Source organism: Phasianus colchicus, chromosome 5, assembly GCF_987193195.1.
Source record: "Phasianus colchicus chromosome 5, bPhaCol1.hap1.1, whole genome shotgun sequence".
NCBI lineage: Eukaryota > Metazoa > Chordata > Aves > Galliformes > Phasianidae > Phasianus > Phasianus colchicus.
This window is the reverse complement of record NC_143440.1, coordinates 57,346,728-57,371,909: the sequence shown is the minus strand read 5'-3', so window position 1 is coordinate 57,371,909 and position 25,182 is coordinate 57,346,728. Positions and strand designations below refer to the sequence as shown.

Sequence of the window (25,182 nt, the reverse complement as noted above, 5' to 3'; positions counted from 1 at the left end):
CAATGGTTTTGCTTACTGCAGCAAATGCACTTATATTGCAGATTAGCAGCTCTATGGACTTCTCAGGTGTCCAGGTTGAGTTACTGGCTAATAAATAATCCAAACTGAAATGTGTTCATTTGGAAGCTATAATGTGGCATGCTGGTGGGATTCGGGCCTTATTATTACTGGGTGCTAATAGCCCATCTCCTCTGGCAAAACTGTTTTCAGTGTTGGCTTTGCAACCTGCTACCAAGCAATTACATGCTCTGAAATGCTTTGTAGTTTTGCTGCAATTCTTTATCCAATTTCTTTCATTTTGCTGTACCTGAGAGGAAAATCCAAGGTACGCTCTGTGCAGTATCTGTGGCTTTAATTGTTAGGACTTTGTATTATCTGGCTAAACTTGATAGAAATAAGACAACAGGAGGTTGTTGTTTAAAGTGGCAAACTTCTTTTCTAATACATGTGAAAGTATGCTGATTTAAAATCCTCAAAAGGTTGCTGAAAGCTTGGCCAGTGTAGTACTGTCATTTGTGAGTGAATGCTGGTCCTTACTGTAGTTTGATGTATGCTTGATATGTTTCTCACAGTCATTAAACATTGTGTCTGTTGGACTCTAGAAGAAAGTGGTAGATGACTTCTTTTCTTTTTCCTTTGGTTTCCCACCCAAGGAGCTGGTTGCAGAAAAAGAGAGGAATGGCTTGCTTACAGCAAAAATGAGGGAACGCATCAACACGCTGGAGAAGGAGCATGGCACTTTTCAGAGTAAAATACATGTTAGCTACCAGGAATCTCAGCAGATGAAGATAAAGGTAAAAGCTTTCATAGAATTATTAAGGCTGGAAAAGATCTCAGAGATTCCCCCAGCCCAACCTACCCACCATGCCCACTGCCCACATCCCTCAGTGCCACATCTCTATGGCTCTTGGACACCTCCAAGGATGGTGACCCCACCACTCCCTGGGCAGCTGTGCCACTGCATTACTACTCTTTCTGTGAAGAGCTGTTTCCTAATATCCAACCTGGCACAACTTGAGGCCATCACCTCTCATCCTTTACTGTTTGGGTTGAAGTTTGTATACAAGCAGATCGATGCTAAGAAACATTGATTTTAGCGAAGAGTGCAGCATTTGTTATTTCAAGTCAGCTTCTGTGGATGTGTTTGTTACCTGGAATCTTGAGTACAGTGTACTGATAGCTGCTAATGTGACCCATCTGCATGAAGGTAGGGAAATTCATGGCTGATTCGTAAGGCAGGGTCTTATCAAAGGTGGCTGTTTCACAGTCTGCAAAAGGCCAGTGCTAGGCAGCCTGGCTTGTCTAGTTACTTCTGCTTTGTGGTACTTTGCTGAAATGTTAACCAATTAAGCATGAAATCTAATTGAAATACTCGACTTCAGGTAGACACTAATGCTGAGGATCATTTAGAAGCTGATAAATCTTGCTCTTAAATCTCAGCGCAGAGAGATTAGTCAAGTTAATACACAAGAAGTATCATTGATTAAGGTGCTTTACTGAGAATGTTTGAAGGGCAGCACTTAGATTTTTGTTTTTAGACCCTTCTCCAGAATTTGTTATGATGTAGTGACTTCAGAAGGAGTTTTCACCAGATATTTTTAAGCAAAATGGCCCTGCCTATACCAGCTGATGCGCGCTTAGATTTGTCATGCTGGTGTGTTTTCCTAAAAGGTTGTCACAGCATCAAGCCTGGTTTGTGAACATCCAGTTTCAGTAATATCTCTTTTGTATCTTGGCACTCTGGAGAATGCCAACTCTGCAGTTCTGGAGCAGACACTGTTTCACATGAACCTACACGGGAAACTGCAAAGTGAGAGGATCTTACTGGGGGGTGGAGGAGGTCAGGGGACCAAAGGGTGATTTTTACCAGTGTGTCTATAGCAGTCAGCTGGAGGAAGAGTGTGCAGAGGTGCTCTGGTTCTGCTCCCCCTGCTGCTGTTTCACAGTGTTGCAGAGAAGCTGAACCGTAGCCATCAAAGATTCCAGTTCCTCTTTATCTGTGTGGTGTTTAAAATAAAAATAACACTAAACAAGGAACACAAAAAACGACCACAAAACAAATACTAAAAAAAAACAAACCCCAAGCTCATCAAAGCCCAGAGAGAACACCTCCTTGGGTGTGTTGGTGCTAAGCTGAGTATGGCTGCTCCACAGTGGACCACTCTCTTGCTGTTATTGTTATTGAGATGTTTGGGTTTTTGTTTTTTTTTTTTTTTGGCCTTGTGCTTACAAGATCCTCACTGATGAGTCACTCGTGGTGAAACTAGGTCTTGGAAATGGTGTCAGCTGCATCTGCAACTGGTGCTGGAAGAGGAGGAACGTGTTACGTGCTGTACATGCTGGAGGATTTTCAGAGCAGGCTGTAGGACCAGCTGTGCTGGCGTCTGGATATGCAAAGTCCCTTTTTTGTTTTTTTTTTTTTCCCTTTGAATCCTGTCTTTTGGTCGTATTTGAACTATTGTGAAGCAGCTTTGGGTTTTAGAGCATCTCTCACGCACATTGAAATGTAGTTGAAACATATTTTTGCCTTTAAAAAAAAAAAAAAAGATTTATTTTGTAGTCTTAACTTCAGGATGTTAGATCCAGACAAGCCTTTTGCAGTTTACATGCTACAATCTGTGTATCTTTGGTTATTTCCAACTTTTCTGCTTTTTTTATGGGCTTTGTAAACCTCTGGCATTAATCCAGTGAATTCATTTCTTCTTTGGAAAGGGAGATTGGTACCCAGTTATTGATAACTCAGCTGTGCAACTGTAGATAGTTATCAATATCCTGAGTAATGTTTTTGTACTATTTAAAATGCTGCCTTGATACAGTGGTATAAAAGGAAACTGATGTTTTATTCAAGCATCAATTTAATTGAGGAGTGGTATGAGGAAGGAATTAAAGGTGTCTCTTTTCCCCAGAAAAACACTGAATATTGTTACCTTTAACTATTGCATAGTTGCATCTGCTGTGATATTTTGGTGGTTTCTGATCTCTCTCTTAGTGTAATCTTTTTTCCCCCCCTTCAGTTCCAGCAACGCTGTGAGCAGATGGAGGCAGAAATAAGTCACCTGAAGCAGGAGAATGGTATCCTGAGAGATGCTGTCAGCACTTCTACCAATCAAATGGAGAGCAAGTATGTTAGCAGCTACTTGGAGCTCTGCATGTTTTTAAGCTTTCCCTGAAGAGCTCTGGCTTCTGATCCTTTCATTTCCATTTCCTTGGCTGTCTTTGCATTTGTGTTTAAACTAGGAAATAGTGATTTTGGAGCAGGAAGGTACCTGTTTGTATTTGCATTGAGCCAGGGCTGTCAAAACTGATTAGTGTCTTTCATCAGTTGGAAGCCTGGGCTGCTAGAGGTCTGAGGTCTGGGGAGCTCAATCATAGCCATTGTATTTGGTAGGGTGCATTTGTCCACCTGGCTTTAGGAGAAGTGCTCTTGCAGATCTCTTGGGAGGACAGCAGCTCTGAGCTTATAAATTGGTCCTGCATTAAATAAGAAAATGTCAATATGCTGCAGTGATGATACCACTGGGTGACAGCTGGATTCATCCACCATTGCTTGGAGAATCAAAAAGCATCTCAAGGTGTCATCTTTTTGTGAGTTATGACTTAACTTTACCACCATACACACAGTCCTCTGTCAGCTCAGGGACAAACTGAGCCCCTGATAAGGGGTGTAGGCAGATGGGTGAATTGCTGCTAGTGGCCTTCTGCCTTCAGAAAGCCAAAACCACACTTCACATCCTCTCAGATAGCTGATTTGTTACTGGAATGTCAGAACTCTGTCATGGCTTGGAGATGTTGCTGTATCTTCATTTTCTGGCTGAGCTGTTCATGCCAAGGTGCTACTTTTTTATGGACCATTCTGCAAACATCTGCTGAACTGCTGAGCATAATGCAGTGGATGCACTTTCTGCTCCCTGCCCACTTTCTGCAGTGCCATATAATAAAGGATAGTCCTCTGATGGTAGAGATGCCCTGTTTGTAGAAATGAAGTGTCATGATTACTAAATCTTGAAAAAAGTGCTTTGTTTGGGCAAAGATAAAAAAACATAATGCTTTTTGTTTGCTTATACACAAAGAGGAGCCTTTTCAGAACTCTTGCCTTGTGTGATACAAATGCATCTTCACTCCCTAAGTGGGAGAGAGTGCATCATACACCTTCACAAGCTGAGAGGCAGTCAGGTCCATGAGGTAGTGTGTAGTCCAGAGAGATGCCCACAGTTAAGTCTTTGAGTTACAGAGCAAGGATCCTTCATGGGAGGAGGAACAGAATGTGAATTTGTGAGACTTTTCTGTGCGCTGGATCTTTTTGTATAAAGCCATCCAAATTTTAACCATCAGCTTTCAAACATTTTGGAGGAGCTGATGTTTGTGGCTTATTGACTTCACTTTTGTTTCTGGCTTTGGGTTGTAGCTGCTGTGCTGACAGCCAGCATTCCAGACCTCATCCCTTTCCTAGGGTAAAGCAGTGTGAGTGAAACTCAGCACAGCCCTCTGGCTGCAAGTATAACACTTGATATTTGACTAGCTGTTGGTATTTCTTATGCTTCTTGGAAGGGGGAAGGAACTGAACAAGAAACTGTAAAAATATTTATTTCTAGGCAGGCAGCTGAACTGAACAAACTGCGTCAGGACTGCGCCAGGCTGGTGAATGAACTGGGAGAGAAGAACAGCAAGCTGCAGCAAGAGGAGCTCCAGAAGAAGAATGCAGAACAGGCAGTGGCTCAGCTAAAGGTGACTTTGCTTTTCTCTGCCTTGCTGACTTGCACTTGAGGTTTTTATCTGAGCCAAATCCTGAGCTGGGCAGGATGGAAGGAGTGTGAGAATCGTTTCTACTGTTTCCCTGGCCACTCATCTCTGTCCGTTTTCTTTAGATACACTAATATCAATTTGTGGATAATTTCTGAGCCAGCCTGTGGGGTTATTTAATGCTTTTATTCAGTACCTGTATTTTCAGTGATTACAGACTATGAAATCAAACTTGCCCTCCCAGGTGATTATCTTTTAAAAACCTTAATTGGTGGTGTTGAACTTTGTTTTCTACGATTCAGACAAGATTTGTGCCATGGTTTGGCCTGGTTTCCATGATACTTTGGAGCAGTTCATCTAGATAGGATTTTTTAATAATTCTTTTACTCGTTGTTTTTTTTTTTTTTAATTATTCTTTGTTTGGAAGCTACGTGCTTTTGCTTCAATGCACATTTAATTGTTTTTTAGAAGTATACTGATATTTTGATGTATCTCTTTCGTTTTCTGATGGGATTGTCAACTCAGAAGTTCTGTCTGCCTCTAGTCCTTATAGGTGGAGAATTGGTATCTAGGGCTGAGATGTGGTTTAATTTACAGATGTGTTTTTGTGTTTTATGTGGCTAGACCAGCTCCTGCTGTTAATTCTGAACTTGCAGAACAAAAATGCTTCACTTCCATATTACAGAAGTCATCCTGTTAAGAGCCAGTGATTAAATTCTGTTCACAATTTGCCTTTCAAATTAATGGGATAAACTGTTCAGGGAGGAGGATTACAGGGCGCTCTGTCTCTCTGATGTGCCCTAATGAAAACAAGGAACAACTTTTCTTCCTTACCATATGTTTTGGGAATAGCACTGAAGAGATGAACTCCGAATGTTTCAAAACTAAATTAAAGATTAGACTTATTTTTGTCAATTCTGTCTTCAATGTGAAGGTCCAGCAGCAGGAAGCAGAGAGACGATGGGAAGAAATCCAGGTTTATCTCAGGAAAAGAACAGCAGAGCACGAAGCAGCACAACAAGGCATGTATCAAACAAGAAAATCCCACATAATGCTAACTGCAGTGATCTCACTGTATTAAAAAATATATTTATATATATTAATTGGATTAAGTGTTAAATAGAGCTCAAATTGATGTCAGTAGTGCTTGCACAGCCTGGGGAAATTGCATGCTGTGATACAGCTTTAAATGCTGATGAGCAAAACCTTGGCTTGCTGGATCAAGGCTTCTCATCAGCTTCCCTGTTTTTGCAGTGCAAGTTACTTCCCCCTAGAGTTCAAGTATGTACTTCTGAATTTAAATCCTGATGTTTCTGCTACAGATGTGCAGAACAAGCTTGTCGCCAAAGACAATGAAATCCAGAGCTTGCACAGCAAACTTACTGATATGATGGTGTCGAAACAGCAGCTTGAGCAGAGGATGTTGCAGCTGATTGAGAATGAGCAAAAGAGAGCTTCTAAGGAGGACTCTATGCAATTGCGGGTGCAGGTATTGCTCACAGATCTTATTTTTTCCCCCTTTGTGTCTGTGGAAACAGTAATGACCTTGAAATGCTGCTTTAACTAAGCTTTCCCACTGAGATCTTGCATGTAGTGTTGGGAGGGAGGACTGGGACCGTTTGGGAACAAGGATGTAATCCTTGCTGGCTGTAGGGAAACCAGCAGGTGTGTGGTGGGGTAGGGAATATTTCCTTTCAGACAAAGTGGGATGTTGCACTTCCCCTCAAACCAAACTATCACTGTGGGAGAAAGATGGCATCTCCAAAATATGTGAAAATTAAATGCTGAACTGTTCTTAGCGATAGAAGGCACAACTAGGAGCTAATACTAGCAGAAGTACTACAGATCTCAGCCTGCTTTTCTTTTTCTGCTCTCTTACTAGGAGCTGGTAGAGCAGAACGATGCTTTGAACGCTCAGCTTCAGAAGCTTCATTCACAAATGGCAGCCCAGGTGCAGCATGTTCTCACTCTTCCCTTTCTTCTGTAGTCTTTAATTGTGAATCTTCTATAAAAGACAGATTTTTTTTTTTAAGCTGGATGTGAGATGTGCAATAATGAAAGTGAAGACTTGTTAGCATCCTCTTTTGTAGTGTTCTCAACCTGATTTAAAACTTAAGCTTCTGCTTTCCTTTCTTTGGAGGGGAGATGTCCACCTATCTCCTCCTGTACTGCCTTTCATTTAGAACCAGGAGTAGAATACCATTACATTTTTTAATTTTTTTCTATAGCTTTGCATGTGTGGGTATTCTCATGTGGTTCTTTGGTCTTTTTGTTGTCCTCCCGTGAACCAACTGATAATGTCTTTCCCCTTGTCATCAGATTAAGGAATAGTGACTTAGGTGGTTGCTGTATAAAGCTCTGTTCAGTCCAGTGGGGACAGAACACCTGACAAAAACCCCCTTTGAGGAAATAGGGTTGGACTGGATAGGTACCTCTGTGAACATCAGGGCTGATGAAGTGGTTTGACAGTGGAATGTCCCATAAGGCAGCTCCCATTAGGAGACGTTCCAAACAACCCACTGCTTGTTTGGAATCTGACAAAGAGCATCTTCTGGTTGCCTTGCCTTGAGCAGAAAGGGAAGGGATATTATTATGTGCTGAGATCCTTCCTGTGTTCCGTAGCTAGGAAATAACTGAAATCTACCTGTGTCAGTTTGGAATAATGAGACAAATCTTACAAGTTCTATTCCTGGTTTGCTGCAGACGTTGATTCTTTGCCTTGCTTTACTCTCAGCTATGGTTGTTGTTTTCTATTTTTTCTGCAGACCTCAGCTTCAGTCCTGGCAGAAGAACTGCACAAAGTGTGAGCATTCATTTCCCCTGGTGTTTGGGAGATGTCACTGGCTGCTAACATGCACCACCTTTTCTCAGTGCATGCACAGTGTGTATGGGAGGGAGGGGTGAAGGAAACGTTGTCTATGCTTTTCACTTTCTAACTGTGAGATTCACTTTAGAGCTGGGAAAACACTTCCTGCAGACTTCCTTTCAGTGTCTGGTCTCAGATTCGCAGCCTGTTGTCTGGGGGTCTGTGCTGCACAGAAAGCAGTGCCTCCTCTTGTTTATGGGAATCAATGCAGCAAGCAGAGATGTGCGTGACCATATCTCCCTTTGGAAAATGGGGTAGTTTTGTTTCAGAGCTAGAAAACATCCCTTAAATGTTTGGCAAGCAGACAGCATTTGAAATGGAGGGAAAAGCTTTTGGTCCCAAAATGTGCTGTCAGCAGAAATGAGGATAGGACCTGGGCTGAAGGGCTAGTATGTGTTTTATGTTTAGCCTCCTGTTTCATGGGCAACTTTCATTCTAGGCCTTCCAGTACTGATATGTCACCACTCTCATTTATACAGCATTGCAGAAAAGGACAAACAGCTAAAGCAGATGGAGGACTCATTAGGCAATGAACACGCCAATTTAACAAGCAAGGAAGAAGAGCTCAAGGTATAATAAAAGCACATGTAAAAGCCAGCTGGTGGAGGGATAGGCTCATTGGGTGTGCATATGAAATGAAGCTTGTGAGGTGGTTGCTGTCATTAGATCTAGAACCAACTCCTTTGACTATAAGGCAGCTGATCTAGCCAGGATTGGTGTGTGATGAAAGCCACTGATGACAAATGTTAAGGGTTTCCCTTGCAATCACCTCTAGTCTATGACAAAAAAACAACCAGGGATATTTTACACTGAAAAGTGGACTTAGCCGAAAGACCACCTATGTGCAAAATGCAAATGTATTTTTTCTTCCTTCAGGTCTTGCAGAATATGAACCTGTCCCTGAAATCAGAAATACAGAAGTTACAGGCTCTGACAAATGAACAGGTAAAATAACCGATTCATTTTTAAGGCTTCATTTTATTATCTTCTCCTTGCCTATTTTGCCCTAAATGCAAGGGCAGATCTGTTGGTTTAAACGAGCTGTACAGCACTAACAGTGTGAGGTTACAGAATAAGGGTAATATGTGATTCCCTGGAGGTTTTGTTTTTGGTCAGAGATCTGCTCTTAACCTCCCTTCTTCACGGGCTGAATCTGTTTCTTAAATAGCCAAGTGACTGAAGCATTTGCTGGTTAGATTTATCTAGATTTGCTGCTGTCCTAAGGACATTGCACAGGAGTGAACACAACTGTTGTTAAACACGCAGCCCTGGCATCTAAGAAAGTAAAAACCAAGAATATACAGAAAAACCTGCCTCACAACAGATGTATTTTTAAAACCAAACAAATGCTTTCCCCTCTGCTATTACTGTGTGGCCAGTGCATTACAGAGGTGGAAGCGCTCTGATTAATTACTGAAAATCCTGGTTGTTAAATGAATCCTTTCAAGATCATCTTTCTTCTTGTAATTGCATGCTTGCCTGGTCTGTACTGGTGTTTTACAAGTGCATAATGACAAGCTTACCCCTTTCTTTCTTGCTGGTGTCGTGTGTTGAGAGGCCAAATGACTTGTTCTAGCTTTTTAATATTGTGGAATGAAAGGTTGATTGAATCATGTGATGTATCTTAAGTCTGTGTTAATCCTCTTTATATCTAGGCTGCTGCTGCACATGAGCTGGAAAGGATGCAGAAAAGGTAAATAAATAGCTCTGGCATTCAATAAACAATTTTTATCAGTCTTCTATTTTCTTTTGAATTGATGCTTTTTCTAAGATGAATGTAACGCTTCTATTGTGTCTCAGCATTCACATCAAAGATGACAAAATAAGAACTCTTGAGGAGCAGCTCCGTGAAGAACTTGCTCAGACTGTAAACACAAAAGAAGAATTCAAGGTAAGATGCAGAACAACTATCCTTGTGCTTAAATGACAGCAGGTTTTCCAGGCTTCTGAGGTTGTGGAGTACTTCAGGCAATTGAATGTTGATTTGTGGAACAGAGCTGACTTTCAGGTGGTAAGCTATGTTACAGCATTCTTTTTTTTTTTTTTTTTTACAAGGTAAGGGTAATGTGGGATATCAGAGTAGTAACAACAGATGGTGAGAGATGTGGGGTAACTCAAGTCAAGTGTAGTGTCTGCAGCTGCAAAGAGTGATGTCTTTGAAACGTGGAGGAGAAGGCTGTTTAGTAAAGACTTTCAGTTTTGTTGCATTCTACGTTTGAATGCAACTTCCAAGGCCTTGGTGGGAGGCTTTGCTTGGGTTATCGTGCTGTCAGGTCTTTTTTTCTCTTTTCCTTTTTAATTTTTCTGCCAATGTAGGTATAAAAATGCTTATTTTCCTCCTATCAGCTTCCAAATTGTTTCTCTTATGAGAAAGCAGCTAAATTTCCAAGGCTTTTAGTTCTGTGATCTGGGGTCTGCACTGCGGAGTTGGTATTTGTTTTTAAGTGATGTTGATAAAGATCAATGTAACTCAGTCTGAGTTTTTGCAATACCATGTTGGTAGGTTTGCTGGTGATGAACAGAGCAGGTGGGTAATGCCCAAGGCTGCATAGCTTCTCTAAGAGAGGCCATGCCCTATGGATCTCCTAGAGCTCTTGAAACTGTTATCAAGTAGTGAATGTGGTTCACTTATTAAAATTGCATTTTTGAATAGATTTTGGTGGCAAAACCCCCAAAGTTTCTATAAGGTGTCAAAGAACAACAGATAATGGTTCCTTCAGTTAATAGCTGGTTAAAGAATAACTAACAAAGTAGGACTTTAGGTGGTTGTTCTTCACAATAAGCTATTAGCTGAACCTTCAGGGAGGTGTGGAAGGTGAGCGTGAAGAAGTGACAGCTTTATTATTTATTATTTGATTACCTTATGTGATCTGACTCTCAAGAATCACAAGGGGCTTTCTAAGTGGTGCAGTGTTTTAAGATGGCAGGTGTAGTGGTGAAAATGAATGTGATAAGGAATAATGTGAATTTAGAATAGAAAGACTTTAGAGGTGTTATGGGGTGAAATCAGCAAGGTACTTTGTGTCCAAAAATCACCTGGAGGCAATTCAGCAGTTCTCAGGAAGTGAACAGAGACCTGAGTGCAAATGGTGATAGTGTGGAAATCCACAGTGTACTCTCAGCATGAATGTTTTGTGCACCTGGAATTTCTTCTTTGATCCCAAATGTAAGCCTGCCCCGAATGCTTCTACCTGAGCAAGTGCTCCTTTCTTCCCATGCACAGGGAAGAGGGAAAAACCAGGCTCAAAACAGCAATTCTTCAGTCCTCACCTTTGCTATCCCTTCCTGCTATCAAATCTTGAGATGATGCTGATGCTCCTTGAGGAGGAAAATGCAGTTTCTCTTGCCTGTATGCTTGGCACTTTTTGATCTTCTGCCGGGGAATGAAGATGGTAACAGCTGAATTTCTCAAGGGAACATAAGGACAGAAGTATTAACCATCTTTCTTGCTTTCCTGTACTAAAGACTCTTTGTAGTCTTGTAGCTTCCTAAGAACTGACTGTAACAGCTTCTGTGTTATTTAATTACCTTGTTGCCACTGTGAAAATGCTGTGATTTGGGTGTGCAGTTCTGAGCTGATAAATGTGAATTTCCTTTCAGATTCTCAAGGATCAAAACAAAACTTTGCAAGCTGAAGTGCAGAAGCTGCAGACTCTCCTATCTGAGCCAGTACAGCCAAAATTTGAGGTTGTATCAAATGTCCTCTAATTCTTTTGAATTTCTTAGGTATTTTCTTTTAAGTGGACCATGGAGTGAGCAAAATCTGTTGCTTTTTAGATACACATGGAAAGTCCAAGTCATGCGACTTCTAGATCTGGCAAAGAGTATCCATACAAATGTATATTTTTTTCCTCCCCTGGTGAATGCTAGCTTAATGCAAGCAAGAACTTTTCTGCAGCCTTTTCCAGTTTTAATGATAATTTCTGGAATAGAAAAATCCCACAAGTAACCAACCCTCCTAGGAAAAAGATCTCTTATTGGTCTGGGGAGAGAGCAGAGTAAGATATTCATGCTGCTTGTTTTCATTCTGTCTGAGAGTGAGTTCTCAAACCAGTAGTAATCAAGGAACAGACTTGCATTATGGTGTGTTTTTTTTCCTATTACTATCTTTTTTCTCCCTCTTCTTCCATGTTTTTTGCAATGGCATCACTGAGTGCTCGTGCAGGATACTGTGGGTTAAGAGCTATTCTGCCCAGTTTCCTTTGCCTGAGACAGCTCTAAATATCCAACTTAATGCTCCTGTAGAATCAGAAAACTTTCTGAAATGCTGGAAAAAGACTTGCAGGACAGGAAACTGTTTCCTTTCCAGTCCCATGCTGGTATCTGCCAGTAGCAGCTCCCTGTTTTCTGGCAGATAATGAGGTTTGCAGCCCTTACTCCCCTGGGAGGGCTGGTTTGTTGTCCTACCTGAAATAGCTGATTTTCCTTGGGAGCTGGTTTACATTTCTCATGGGGTGTCTTGCAGTGCATTACTGTTGGCCTTTGAGAAGTCATAAATGCTCTGTTGGGTGAGCCTTAAGTGGAGCTTGTGATTTTGGTAGATACTCAAAGGACACAGATTTCTCAGGTGTTTGGGCTGGATCTGTATCTCTCTGGAAAAACTGACATCTGTCCATGATCAGCATTAGACCCTTGTGCTATGAGGACATTCTCCCCTATTCTGTTACCTGTTGGATTAGTGCAGTTCAGTAACTAAACTTCTGGAGAAGCTGATGCCCTCTAATGCTTTTTGTTGTTAAAATCCCAAATTGTTATTGATCCACTGGTGATCACCCTGTTGCTTTTTTTTTTTTTTTAACAGGCAAACAAAGATTTGTTAGAGGAGATGGAAAGAGGGTAAGAAACCACTTTTTCTTTTGCATCAGAAGATCATGTATAGAGATCCAGTTCTGGCAGCAGGACTGCTGTAGATAACTTAACATGCTGCCAGAGATTAACACTGCTTTCCTAATGCTCACTTCTGATTTCTCAGAATGAGAGAGAGGGATGATAAAATCAAGACGGTTGAAGAGCTGCTTGAGGCAGGACTCATACAGATGGCTAATAAAGAAGAGGAGCTGAAGGTAAAGTCTCCTGCATTATCTTTTTATGGGGAAATAGAGATTAAGTGCTCTTGTGCAAAGTACATGCTGGAATGCTTATAGTGTGATCTGAGATTGTTCCCTTTGAGTAGGAGAGGCTTCTGGAGATAGGGTTAAAACCTTTTTGATAGCACAGACTAAACATAGGCATTAATGGTATGTATGTGTGCTTCTCTCTGCTTAGTTTAGAGTAGGCTTTACTAGCATCTTGGTGTCCTTTGGAATAAAGGTAATACATCTCCAGAGCTTTATGTTTGGTGTAGTCTGAAACAAATCTGTCTTTAGAAAAGGGATTTTTGTAGTAACTTGGCAGCATGAGTCTATTGCATCTTTTTTACTTAGTGGTAATCTGAAGGGTAGTACCAAGATCTGTTTCCTGCTGAGTTTTGCTGGAATGCTCTGTCCTGTCTGTCTGGACATATCTGAAACAATGCTCACTTTGTGTCCCTAAGCTCCAGGTAAATTACTAATGCCCCCAGGGAGAACTTGCATGCTAGCAACCTGTCAGGGTACCAAACAGCCAAAGAAGTGAGCACATCATCTTAATGTTTCCCTGGACTTAAGTTTGAAGTGTTCCTGTGGATTGAAGAATAATTATTCCACTGAATAATTTGGCTCTAACTGCTGCAGAGGGGGGTCTCTTTCAGGCTTTCAAATAGTCTTTCACTTGTTCTAAAATAAATTATTTTTCTGTCAGGCTTAACACATTTTCCCCAATAAATGAGTCTTTCATTATCTGTTTCTCTGCTTTCAAAGGTACTGCGAACAGAAAATTCATCCCTGAGAAAAGAACTTCAAAGTCTGCAAATTCAGCTATCAGAGCAGGTAGTACTTCTCATCTAAAACTTTTATTACACCTAAACTTAAATCTAAAAGGATCTTGCTGTGGTTGCAAAAGTCAAGGGAAAAAGGTGAGGATGTCTTTGAAGCCTGTTGGCAAAGCATCCTGTTTTCTTCTAGTGCTGGTCTGGAAGCTGATATATCTGTCAAATGCTTCCTTTGCATAAGTGTCAGAAACAGTGTTGGATCTCAAAGTTCCAATTCAGCAGTGGTTGTGGGTTGGTTTTATCTTGCCATGTACTGAAATGGCTGTGGGCTGTGTTTTTCCAGCAGCCTGGTGCAGAAAGCATGGCTGGTAGGGAGCTCCTGCTGCATCAGCCTGACTCTGCATGTTTGAGATTTCTAATGTTAACCCACACTTGTGCAGGTGTGACTTAGTCCCCTTCTCTTTGTATCTGTGTTCTGTGACTCTATCACAGTATGACAGTCGTTACTGCGTTATTGTTTTTGACGTGCACTTAATGCCTATCACAAAATAACTTTCCTTGTTGGTATCCAGTTCTGCATGGGTGGCTCAGGAGAGCATTTCTATAAAATCGTTTGAGAGAGGGGGAAAAAACCTCTAAATATTTATTGTTAGAATTACTGTGGGGAGGTGTGCAGAGAAGCTCAGCTTCTCCTAGTAAAGCTGAAGTGTGGAGTTTGTCTTGCTTTGCTGTAATTTGTTGCAGACCAGCTAATTTTGGCAGGAACAGCCAGCTAGATAACACCTCTAGACTGCTATGTTCTCTTTTACCCAGTGCCAAAGGGCCCAAGCTCTTTACTCCTCACCTCTTACCATTTGCAGATAGTTTTGCTCTCTTGTTTTCCTAAGTTGAAGATCTGTTTTGAACAGGTTTCCTTCCAATCACTGGTGGAAGAACTCCAGAAAGTGTAAGTGCCTGCACCAGTTCCATTTCTGATTGTTACTTCTGTCTGTCTTTATTCCATTACTGCTTGTTTTACTTCCCTGAAACAGTTTATTTTAACTGGGTGAAGTGTGCATGTGCAGCAGGAAGCATCATTGCTTTGGAAGCATGTCAAGTCAGATGAACAGCTTTGAAAATCCAGTTGTTTCTCTGCTAAGCAATTAACTTCATAAGTCTAACTTTGAGTAGATGAGGGATTGCACTGAATTGTCAGATAATTGTTTCTCTGCAGTGGGTACTCTGAAAGTGTACGTGCTTTTGAAGTTAATAAATGCTTTGCAGAAATGTTGAGTGAAGGCTGAAGTGTGTCATTCCAGAGGTATCAGTGTACTTTTTTTTTGCTTAAGTATGCAAATTAAGCTATCTATTTAGAATGATGAGCTACTGGTTATGTAAAGCTGGTGTGTTCTGCACTATTCTCAGGCACTTCTCCTGCTGGTTGCTTCTGGTTTTGGGACTGCAGTGAAAAATGGTGCCTGCAAGAGTGGAAGGTCCCACTGTGATTCCCACAGGCTACTGGTGGGATGTGAGCTGTATTTGCTCACGTAGCCCATTTGTTCAGCCAACTAATGCTATTCTTCTGCTCTTGCTAAGGATCCATGAGAAGGATGGCAAAATAAAATCAGTGGAAGAACTCCTACAAGCAGAAATCCTTAAAGTAGCAAGCAAGGAAAAGACTGTTCAGGTACCCATCTCAGTACCTTCCAACACCTTGGCTCCTTTCTGTGTCTATGCCATTGACACCGTTTATTTGTTACTGCATGGCATTCTGTAGAGATGAATTTGTAGCTTCCATTTTTGTGGTGTTTCTGTTTCCATTGTCCAATCCTGTCTTGTTTTGTCATTGAAAAGGCTTTGACACAGAAAATAGAGGCTCTGAAAGAAGAAGTAGGAAATTCCCAGCTTGAGATGGAGAAACAGGTAAAACACCTTAGTGCCAGAAGTGTGAACCAGACTTGCCTTGGATGCACTGCTCACTCATTTCTGTTTGACTATGTTTTCTTTCACTGGTGTATGTCATTAGATAAGGAAACTTTTTGATGGTAGAGCTACGCTTTTCTCTGATACAAAGCTGTAAATACGTAGTATAACTGCTAATGCCCTGCAGAAACCACCTTTCTCTGGATGCCAAAGCTTTTTACATTTGTCACTGCTTTTGGCAAGATTTGACATTGCTTAAAACACTGTAGCATTAGGTCTGGGTGGGCACACTGTGTACTGGGATGTACTGTCCCTGCAGTGCAGTGGAACCCCAGGATGTCTCTTGGCTTTGTGACTTTTTGAAATCTCCGGTGCTGCTGAGATCTCCCCTTCTGTTGTTCTTTGTTACTAGAACAATACTACTGACCCAAATTTGATTTGGTTTCTGAATAAAGCTAAGGCCATTCTTTTTCCAGTGTCCAAAGAAAGCCTGTCTTGGCAGAGGGAGTTTTTACTCTAGCTATCAGGAATGCAGAAATGGAGGAGTACTGGCTTTTTTGGCATGCTTGCTGTCTAGCATGAAGGAACCCATGTTTTCTTAGGGAGTCCATTCTGCAGGCAGCTTGATCCATTGTGCTGGCAGGAAATTTGCTTGCTTGTTTGCGTGGGGGTGCCTGGCTTTTTTAGTCTAATTTTTCAGTCTTTCTAGTGACATTCCAATGTGTCACCTACTTTCTTCCTTCCTTAGTGTTAAAGTTTTGTCCTTTTTAGGCAAAACTTCATAGAACATGTTTGGACCTTTCCTCTAGTGCACTTTCCCAAGAACTGGAGGAATTATTTGTTGTTCCATTCATGGAAGTGACACAGTGCCCAAGATAAAATGCATTTTGGTGTCACTGGCCCTGCATATCACAGTATCACAGGGGTTGGAAGGGACCTCTGGAGATCATCCAGTTCAAGCCCCTACTAAAGTGGATTCCCCACCCCTCCTGCAGTACGTGTGCACCTCTTGGTCTCCTGCAAGTAGAAACAGAGGTTTTTGGGAATGTCTGAAATGAGTTGGAGAGGGCTAAACTCATGGAGCTGTTTGGACAGCTGGTATCTACACAGGTAGCAAGTCTGTGCTTTGTCAATCTTCTATACAAAATTCAAAGCAAATATTCCTACTCCGTCTTTATTCAGTTCATGTCTAGTCTTGCTGTGCAAAGATGTGAATGACCAGAGATGGTCTCTGACCTGAGCTGCAGTTCCCAGTGAGGTGGTTGTCATCAGTGTCTGCTTTTTTCTTTGTTGCCTTTAGTGAACGCTGCTCTGGTTGGCCTGCATGTGTTCCCACTTGCACTCTTTTCCTTTCTGCTATGGAAGTCCTGTTTTAAAAGTGGTGAAAGTAAATAACAGAGATGTTTTACTTCTCATCATTTATTTTCTCATAAAGAATGCGTGTTTGTGCTTACATCACTGCAACAAATCCTGCCTATTTTTAATGGTGTTTCCAGTTCTTCCACCTGTTTCTTCCTAAAGCACTTTATAGCTTTCATGTGTCTTCTCAATGGGTATTGAACTGAAGTACTGATTGTTCTCTTTAGGTGTCAATTACATCCCAAGTCAAAGAACTTCAGACTCTGTAAGTACAGCTGCTAACATGTTTCATCTGCCCTGTGCACTCCTCATTTCCCTGCTCTGGTCTTCAATTTAAAGTGTTCTTGCCCAAGAATATCCCTGGTTCTCATCAAGAGAGCCAAGCAAGCAACACCAGACTTAGTAGATGTGCAGCCTTACTGCATTTACCTGCAAACAAGGGGGAAAGCACTGCTTGGCTTTGAGGGCCTAAATTAACTTAGGGCGATGGGGTGAAATCCAAGTCAGGTTGGAAGCATGTAGGCAAGGTGCTGTGGCAACTTACTTTAATATAGTCTATACTGTAGTAGGTGGGTTGATGAATAAGAATTGAATCACTGTGGTAGTCTGTCCCCTCCTGTCCCCATTGGGACTCCCTCCTCCACTGGGAGGAAGAGAGCACTGATTTGAAATCCCTGCAATATATGTTGATGCAGAATTTGACTGCTTTCACTTAATGATCAGCACCATGATCAAGGGCTTCTGCTAACCAAGTCTGGTGTGGAAATGTTCTCACATTGATTTTTCAGCGGGTGAATTATGGTTATGCCTTTGATCACATAGGCTGCTTCTGTTTGTTACACGCTGAAAAGCACAGTATTTCTTTTCTTTTGAGATGAATAAAAGAGCAATTCTGTGTGTCTGTGTGTGTGATGGTACAGGTTGAAGGGGAAGGAAAATCAGGTGAAAACCATGGAGGCCTTACTGGAAGAGAAGGAGAAAGAGATTGTTCAGAAAGGAGAACGGCTGAAGGTATGCTTCCTTAGTATTCTGAAGAGAAATTAATCCTGTTGCACTGTTTCTGGATGTGGAAAGATTACATTTATACTTCTAAGCTCCCTTTTTTTTCTGTTTGTGCAAAGGGTCAGCAAGATACAGTTGCACAATTAACCAGTAAAATTCAGGAGTTAGAACAGCAGAACCTGCAACAGCTCCAACAGGTATGGCTTGCAGAGTGGCTGTGATTATAGGGGGTGCTTGGTTGAACTGGAAGATGTTTAGCCTCTACTCCTCTGAAAAGGTTTGTGTTGGCTTCAAACTAAAGAGCTATTTTAAATTCTGTTTGACTAAACTGGTGGGGGTATACTATGCAGTAAGCCTATTTCACCTGTGTTTATCCAAAGCAGATGTTAATGCAGCTAATGAGCTTGGTGAGCTTTCCTGTAACTTGGATGATACTGACCTTAATGAGCAGTCTGGAAACTTAGGAGCTCATCAGCATAGTCACAGCTGTGTGCTGGGTACCTCCTTGCCACAGTGAAGCAGTGCCTCTATAGGGGTAACAGAGGAGCTCCTGCTGTTACAGAGTGTAACAGCTTCCCTTGAAGTGCTGAGGCTTTGCTGTGATTTGGGATACACAGAGAAAGCCATGCTTCTGAAATTCATGTGTTTAGGTATTCTTGGAGCAGCACCTTTTGTTACGGTGCAAGCTTCTCAGTGTCTCATTGGGAGTTACTGTTAACTTAAAGACTTCTGACATGGCTTGTGCTATCAAAATGAGGTTGGGAGTTCTTGTTTTTCAGGTACCTGCTGCATCCCAAGTTCAGGACCTGGAGAGCCGGTGAGAACACTTCATAGCAGCTTCTCTGCTGTAACGTGCATTCAGTGCTGGCGTTTAGCTTAAATTGGAATGTACAACTTGGTTTCAAGAATTTTATGGGCTTTGCTAAAGTAAGCTGTTAGTGCTGATGGATGCACACCAGCCAGCACGTCTGCTGCTCGTGTAATAGCAACGTCTGGTGGCCCTGCCTCGTGCATCTGAGCTGCAGCCTTCGGATGCTTTGTGAAAGTGAATGATCGCCCAGGGCTGCACTAAGTAGTGAAGCTGCTGCTGCTGCTTGTGTCTAGTGATAATTTCTCCTTCTGTTTAGCGTGTTTAAAATAGCGTGCATTTAAGTACCTGCAGTTCAGTCAGTAAAAGCAATGAATAGTTTTCCATTTTCAGTCTGAGATGCGATAACCAGTTTTCCAGCTCCTGTTTTATGAAGAGACGCTGCCAGAGGTCCCTCTGTTTTCACTCTGCTTTGTCTGGCTGCTCTAATTCAGACAGGCTGCATCTGCTTGTGCCATGACTTTGTCTTAGAACCACTGAAGTTGGAAAAGACCACTAAGGTCCCCAAGTGCAGCCCACTGTCACCATGCCCACTGACCACATCCCTTGGTGCCACATCTCCATGGTTCTTGAACACCTCCAGGGATGGTGACTCCACCACTTCCCTTCCGTGCAGCTATTGCAAAGTACTGCCCTCCAAGGAGGGCTCCTGTACAGCCTCCATGTGCTGCCTAAGCTCACCTTTAGGAGCCCATACTTGGCACGTCCTTCCAAGCCTGCTGGCTTGAAGGACTGGCCCAGGTATTTGCTCCTCTCCCACTTCTACTCTGAATGCTGTTGAGATCAGTCATGACCAGACTTGTTTGCTGATTGACACGTGAAGTGGCTAGCTTGCTTCAGGCCACTTCTTAGCATGTAAGTGTTCACAGTACATCTGGCACATACTTCTGTTAGTTTTCTTGCGGAGCCATACTCTAATGTTTTCTTCTCCATGTGGCTGCTTATTATATATAGTATATGAAGATTATTTTTTTTCTGCTGCTGTGAGAACTGTTCCAGCTAGTATTTGTCCCTTTTTGGTATCAATTTGTATTTTAACCCTTTTCTCTTTTTTCCTAAAATTACTCTGCAGGTTGAGAGGGGAAGAAGAACAAATGAGTAAGTTGAAAGCTGTATTGGAAGAAAAGGAGAGAGAAATTGCAAGCCAAGTTAAACAGCTGCAGGTAGAGTTTCAGTAGAAGTGTCTTATGTTGTAAGGGGTAGAGCATATATTGTGTAACTATATATGCATACAAATGTTGTCTTTTTCCTTTAAACAGGCTATGCAGAATGAAAATGAATCTTTCAAAGTGCAAATTCAAGAATTAAAGCAGGAGAACTGCAAGCAGGTACAGCTCTCAATTGCATTGTTACTGAGCAAAGTTAAAGGGGGTTGCTGTAGCCTACGTATGGAAAACCAAGAGTTGCATTAACCATGCAAATCCAGGGACAACTTCAGGGTTTAATTGCACTAAGCCATCTTCTCTTGCTGTTGCATATCTGTTTCTGCTTCCCTTTTTTGTCTGGGTTTGCAGCCTTGTGCTCTTTCTTATGTCTCCTGCGTTCTTGTCTAACTTTCCACCCCTATCTTTACCTGCTGTGGCACAGCTAGGGTGCTTCTGGCTCAAGTAGGCTGGGCAGGAATCCTTTGAAGGCCAGGAGTGCTGTTGATGAACGTTGCAGCAAAGCCTGATTAATGAGGCACGTCATGCTTGCTGCATCACTCCTCACTGCTGATCTGCTCCTAATGAGTTTCTGATCTGTTTGTAGGCGTCTCTGGCTGGCCAAAGTGAGGAGCTCCTGCAAGTGTGAGTACTGCCAGAGGTTGAGTGCAATAGATAAGTGCTTAATTTCACTTGTTGCTTGGAGGCTTTAGAAGATGAAATAAATGCCAAATGTACAGTAGCTGCTTGTGAGAATAGGCCAGTTCAAAACAAAACCCCAAAAAATCAATAACACACGACTTCAGTATCTCATAAAACTTGAGCACAGAAATGCAGCTGATGCTAATAATTCTTATTTTGGGTCTTCTGCAGCAGTGCTTGCAGTATATGATTTGGCCACAAGTAATCAAACCATGACTGATTTGATTTTAGGTGCATGCCAACTTGGCTGCATGTCTGAAAAGTTAAATGGTGGTGTTTCAAGTAAAATAACAAGCATTTTTTTTTAACTTAAACCTTCAGCCATATGTAGGGTTCTTGTTCGTATTGTGAAATTGTTTGGTAGAAATTGCTTTCCAGGCAAGGTCCTGGGGGTAGGAGAATGCTGTAACATTGAGATGACTAAAGAACTAATGCCGTGCCAGCTTATGCTGTGCAACACAAATTGCCACTGTCATGCATTCTTTGCTGGCTGAAATATTTTCTTTTAAATGATGTAAATTGTGGACAAGGTGCTCAGAAAGGAATGCTCTAATCCAGCAGACAGTGCCTGTTTTGTGGTATTGTGCTAGCGTGGGCTGGCTGAGTTATCCTCAACAAATGTGTTGCCTTTCTGTGGCCTTGATAAATGTGTGCAGATGCTTGTTGTAAGCAAACAGCAGGTTTACAATGGGCTGTGCTCTGGCAGCCCACAGTTCATAGAGCTGTTGGAAGCGAGTGGGATTGCCAAGTGGCAAGAGCAGTTTTTCAAAGAGGGTGCATTGCTAGGAGAGAAGAAAGTGAGCATATGTAATAGGGCAGCACTGCTTCAGTGAAGTTTTTTTTAAATGTCTCCTGACTTGTTTATGATTCTTTCTTGCTCATTCAGGGTTGCAGGGAAAGAGAAGGAAATTGCCAGTCTCCAAAATGAGCTCGCCTGCCAGAGAAATGCTTTTGAGCAACAGAGGAAAAAGAATAATGTAAGGAAACTTTTCCCCCTCTACCTTCGAACAGCAGCCTTCCCTGATACCTGCATGCATGGTGTTCCTCAGTTCTTAGAGCATTCTGCTAAGAGAATGTTTCTGACAGTTGTTTCCCATATTGTGTCCTCTGGATGCTCTTCTTTTTTTCTTGGGAGTGAGTAAGGATCCCTTATGTTAGGCAGCTTTATGATTACTTGCTGAATTGATGAGAGGGAGGAGACATCCTGCAGCAGTTCTCAGCTTTGAGTTCAACCTTGTCAGCCCCGTTCAGAAGCACAACCTTTCCCAAGGGGCTGGGGGTGGGAGGATGAAAGGGCTGTGCCTGACCGAGCATCCTGTGGGTACATGGGAGGAGATATTACCTTCAGACTCTCAGATCTGCCACTTCCCACTCCTGGGAGCTGCTAATCCTGATCCTCTGGGGGTGGTGAGGGCAGTTAGCCTCCCTTTGCATCAGCCCCTGGCAACACCATGCTTGTTGTTTGGCAATAGAAGTAAAGATTACATCTTCCACTGTAGTAATCTGAAGTACCTCCCTTAATACAATGACTTGTGAAGAGCAAGAGAATGGTGTCTTTAAATTATATGGAGGAAAGTTGTTAAAATACGGGATTTCTAGCTCACTTAATAGCCTATAAAACCTACTGAATGCTATACGATATGCCTCATTGCTTGAAAGTGAGACATGATAAGAATCATACATGAGGAAAACACTAAGAATGTATTGCTTTTGAGCAAGTAGGATTGCTTAAAAGCTGAAATAAAGTAGGGGAAAGTGGTTGGGTCTTCTCAGAAAACAGATGAGCTAGAGAGGTAGAATGTGTGTGTGCTTTCTACTGACTCCAGGGGAGTTGCAAGTACCCTTTGTGGTGCAGGCATGAACTTGGTTACTGATAAGAGTGGACCATGATTTAAGTCCCAGCATTGCCATGCTGCAATTTTAGCCAGTTTTGTTTTCTGAGCCATGAAAGAACTCTTAGGACAGGCAGTGAGGAAGTAAGGCCAATGTAGGCATATGCAAGGATTTGGATGCCTTTCTAAACCAGTCCTTTGCTGAAGCAGATTGCTCTGAGGATTGGGGAAAAAAAAAAAATATTAAAAAATCCAAGTCCCAAGCGCTGTAATCTCCTCCCCACAAGGCCCAGTGTCCTTTTTGTATGAGCTCTCAGCCTTACCATGCCTTGTGGAGTACACGTTTGATGACCTCGCCAAGAAAGATGCAGCACTCCGAGCCCTGCTCACCACTGCTGAAAGCCCAAAGCTTTTCAGGAGGTCACTGGTGAGCACCTCAGGTTTCCTTTGGGCTCGTGCTGTGATCTGAGGCCCTGAGCCTTGTCAGGCCTGGCTTAATAGGTTTGTGCTGAGGCACAGAAATGGACGCTGTGAGATTTGGTTGCACGATTGGGAACGTCAGTGTGTGCACCTCCATGTGTATTTGGGTCCATGCTGGGTTCTGCACTGCGACATGCCTAACACTCTGTTGTGTAATCTGTGGTTTGGTGTCTGTGTTCCTCACTACTTTTGGAAGCTTCCCTCTTTCTTCTTACAAGTGCAGTCAAAGTGTGGGGTTGCCAGCATTGCAGTGCTGTGCCCTGCAGTCTGGTAGGGCTGGGGTCAATTTTTGGATATGGGGCACATTGGGCAGAAATTGGCATTTTTTTTTCCCCATTTTCCTTCGAACTCTTGGGCCATGACGTGTTTTTGCTAGTGTATGTTATCCTACCCAGCAAAATCATGCAGTAACCAGCATTTAAATGCAAATGGTGGAATGTAATGCAGAATATATCTCTGAAGTAAAAGTGGAAACGGTTTCAATATTGGCTGAACTGAAATGATTCTTTCTAAAAATGATTAGGACCTTCGGGAGAAAAACTGGAAAGCAATGGAGGCATTGGCATCAACAGAAAAATTGCTGCAGGACAAAGTGAACAAGACTGCCAAGGTTGTAATGTTAACTGCTAGAAACGATGCGTTAAGCCAGAAGCAGATCTGCAGCTGTTTTTTTATTTTTTATTTTTAAGTGGAATGGAGGCATTTAACTTTTACTGCAATTTAAGTATAGTCTGTTCTGAGTGATCATTCATACGCTCTCACCTCTGCTTCTTCCTGTCATCCTTCAGGTTTCTTTTGTTTATTTTTCTCCTTAATTTGTGGGCATGCTGACTTGTGATTTGTTTGCATAATTGTTAGAGCTGTCGTGAATGGTTTGGTGAGGAGCTCCAGAACAAAACCAGGCTGGGCAGTGACCTGCTTTCATCTACAGGGCTTCTTCTGTGCTTCAATGCATTGATTGGCCCCACACAGAATTAGAACCAGATGATTATTTAAAAACCTGGGTACTTCTCAGGAAAACTGTGTCGCTGCAGCTGTGAATTTCCTCCTTGAAACTGTTTGAAGCTTGACAGAGCCTGTCAGAGCCAATTCTTAACCTGACAACAGGGTCTGAATTGCCCTGGAATGAGCTTGCATTTTTTATGAGCCTGACTTGGTGCTAATTGTCACTGTGCAGAATTAAAAAACAAACAAACAAACAGCAGCAAAAAAATGCATTCAAATAACCTGAAAAAACACAAAAGTCAGGTAGCCAGAAGCAGCTGAGCTCTGGTTCAGGGCTGCCAATCTGTGTCCCAGAGATGTCACTGCTCCTTTGCTCAACCCTGTGCTCTAAGAACTTGTGTACCTGCTTTTGCTGTGTTCTAATGCCTGCTTGCTTTTTCGTGCAGTCTGAAGCCTTCATTAAGCAGCCCTGTGACACTTTGGGGTGTTTTCTAAGTTGCTGAGAACTAATGCACCCAGCACAACTTCACAACCTGTTGTGTCTGCTGTCTGTCTCTGGATCCCAACCTTCTAGTGCCACTGGTCTCTTGCAGCAGGGGAACTCAGGACAGTAACAGTGATGTCAAAGGAAAAGAAAAATTAAATGCTAGCAAGAGACATTTGCTGGAAGCTGCCTTTGTGCAGGGTTAGGCTTCAGCATTTAACCTTCAGTGAGAGCCTGATGAGGAGCAGCTAAATAAACCCATCTGCCACAGGCACTGCAAGCAAACATCCCGTGGCTGGGCAGTTCTCATGGTAAATAAATTGAGAAGGTGGATCTGTGATACCTCTTGGCTCTGTGCATTTTTTTTCCTTGAGTTTGCAAAGCAAGAAACCTGAAGATTTTCACACAGCTCTAATAATTATTTCCCCTTTCACCCAAATTGGGGAAGGACAGTGTAAGGGTCCTCTTTTTATGTACATAAAAGTAATACTTAAATGATTCTATGATTCTGTCTTCTGAGTTGAAAGGACCTTTAAGGATTATCTGGTCCAACCTCCCTGCAATCAACAGGGAACAGTCTTGCTTTCTTGGCCTGGTTCAAATGTGCATTAACACAAAGTTTACTTTTGACTTAAATGCTCTGTTTTTGATGAGGTGATGTTAATTTACAGTGTTTTGTTTTTTTTTCCCTCCTAAAATTGTTTGAAAAAAGAATGGTGTTTGTAAACCTTGACTGACCAAACCTCTTGGTTTTGAGATCACTCAACTTGAGTGGAAGTGTTGGTGTGATCTATGGAACCGGTCACTCAGCACAGTGTAGTTTGTGTTGTGTTGTGAACAAGTGAGTGGTGGTGTAAATATGGTGCCAACAGGTGAGGCTGGAGGAGACCTTAAAAGCAAAAACAAACGTGAAAGCCAAATTCTGAAGCAATTTACTGTCAGTTTTTGAAGCTAATTACTGGCAATTCTAGAGACCACAGAGCCTTCCTCACTGAAAGCCACCTTTCTGGGT

The 25,182-nt window shown here is 42.2% G+C and overlaps 1 protein-coding gene across 9 annotated transcripts in view; it reads left to right on the top strand.

The window, feature by feature from the left end:
* KTN1 (kinectin 1) overlaps positions 1–25,182 on the top strand; it is a 70,045-nt gene that overhangs the window by 30,455 nt on the left and 14,408 nt on the right. For 5 of the 9 annotated variants that reach the window (XM_090141886.1, XM_090141884.1, XM_031605399.2 and 2 more), the window contains 27 exons: positions 654–794; positions 3,015–3,121; positions 4,593–4,725; positions 5,675–5,762; positions 6,063–6,229; positions 6,623–6,691; positions 7,506–7,543; positions 8,086–8,176; positions 8,483–8,551; positions 9,262–9,299; positions 9,407–9,497; positions 11,207–11,293; positions 12,408–12,442; positions 12,579–12,669; positions 13,444–13,512; positions 14,363–14,400; positions 15,030–15,120; positions 15,288–15,356; positions 16,943–16,980; positions 17,636–17,726; positions 17,837–17,914; positions 18,497–18,534; positions 19,658–19,748; positions 19,845–19,913; positions 20,335–20,372; positions 21,316–21,406; positions 23,265–23,351. In XM_090141886.1, the coding sequence (XP_089998012.1) occupies positions 654–794; positions 3,015–3,121; positions 4,593–4,725; positions 5,675–5,762; positions 6,063–6,229; positions 6,623–6,691; positions 7,506–7,543; positions 8,086–8,176; positions 8,483–8,551; positions 9,262–9,299; positions 9,407–9,497; positions 11,207–11,293; positions 12,408–12,442; positions 12,579–12,669; positions 13,444–13,512; positions 14,363–14,400; positions 15,030–15,120; positions 15,288–15,356; positions 16,943–16,980; positions 17,636–17,726; positions 17,837–17,914; positions 18,497–18,534; positions 19,658–19,748; positions 19,845–19,913; positions 20,335–20,372; positions 21,316–21,406; positions 23,265–23,351 (2,133 nt within the window). The remainder of the gene's footprint in view (positions 1–653; positions 795–3,014; positions 3,122–4,592; positions 4,726–5,674; positions 5,763–6,062; positions 6,230–6,622; positions 6,692–7,505; positions 7,544–8,085; positions 8,177–8,482; positions 8,552–9,261; positions 9,300–9,406; positions 9,498–11,206; positions 11,294–12,407; positions 12,443–12,578; positions 12,670–13,443; positions 13,513–14,362; positions 14,401–15,029; positions 15,121–15,287; positions 15,357–16,942; positions 16,981–17,635; positions 17,727–17,836; positions 17,915–18,496; positions 18,535–19,657; positions 19,749–19,844; positions 19,914–20,334; positions 20,373–21,315; positions 21,407–23,264; positions 23,352–25,182) is intronic. The other 4 variants (XM_090141883.1, XM_090141887.1, XM_031605402.2 and 1 more) reach the window with 2 other exon arrangements.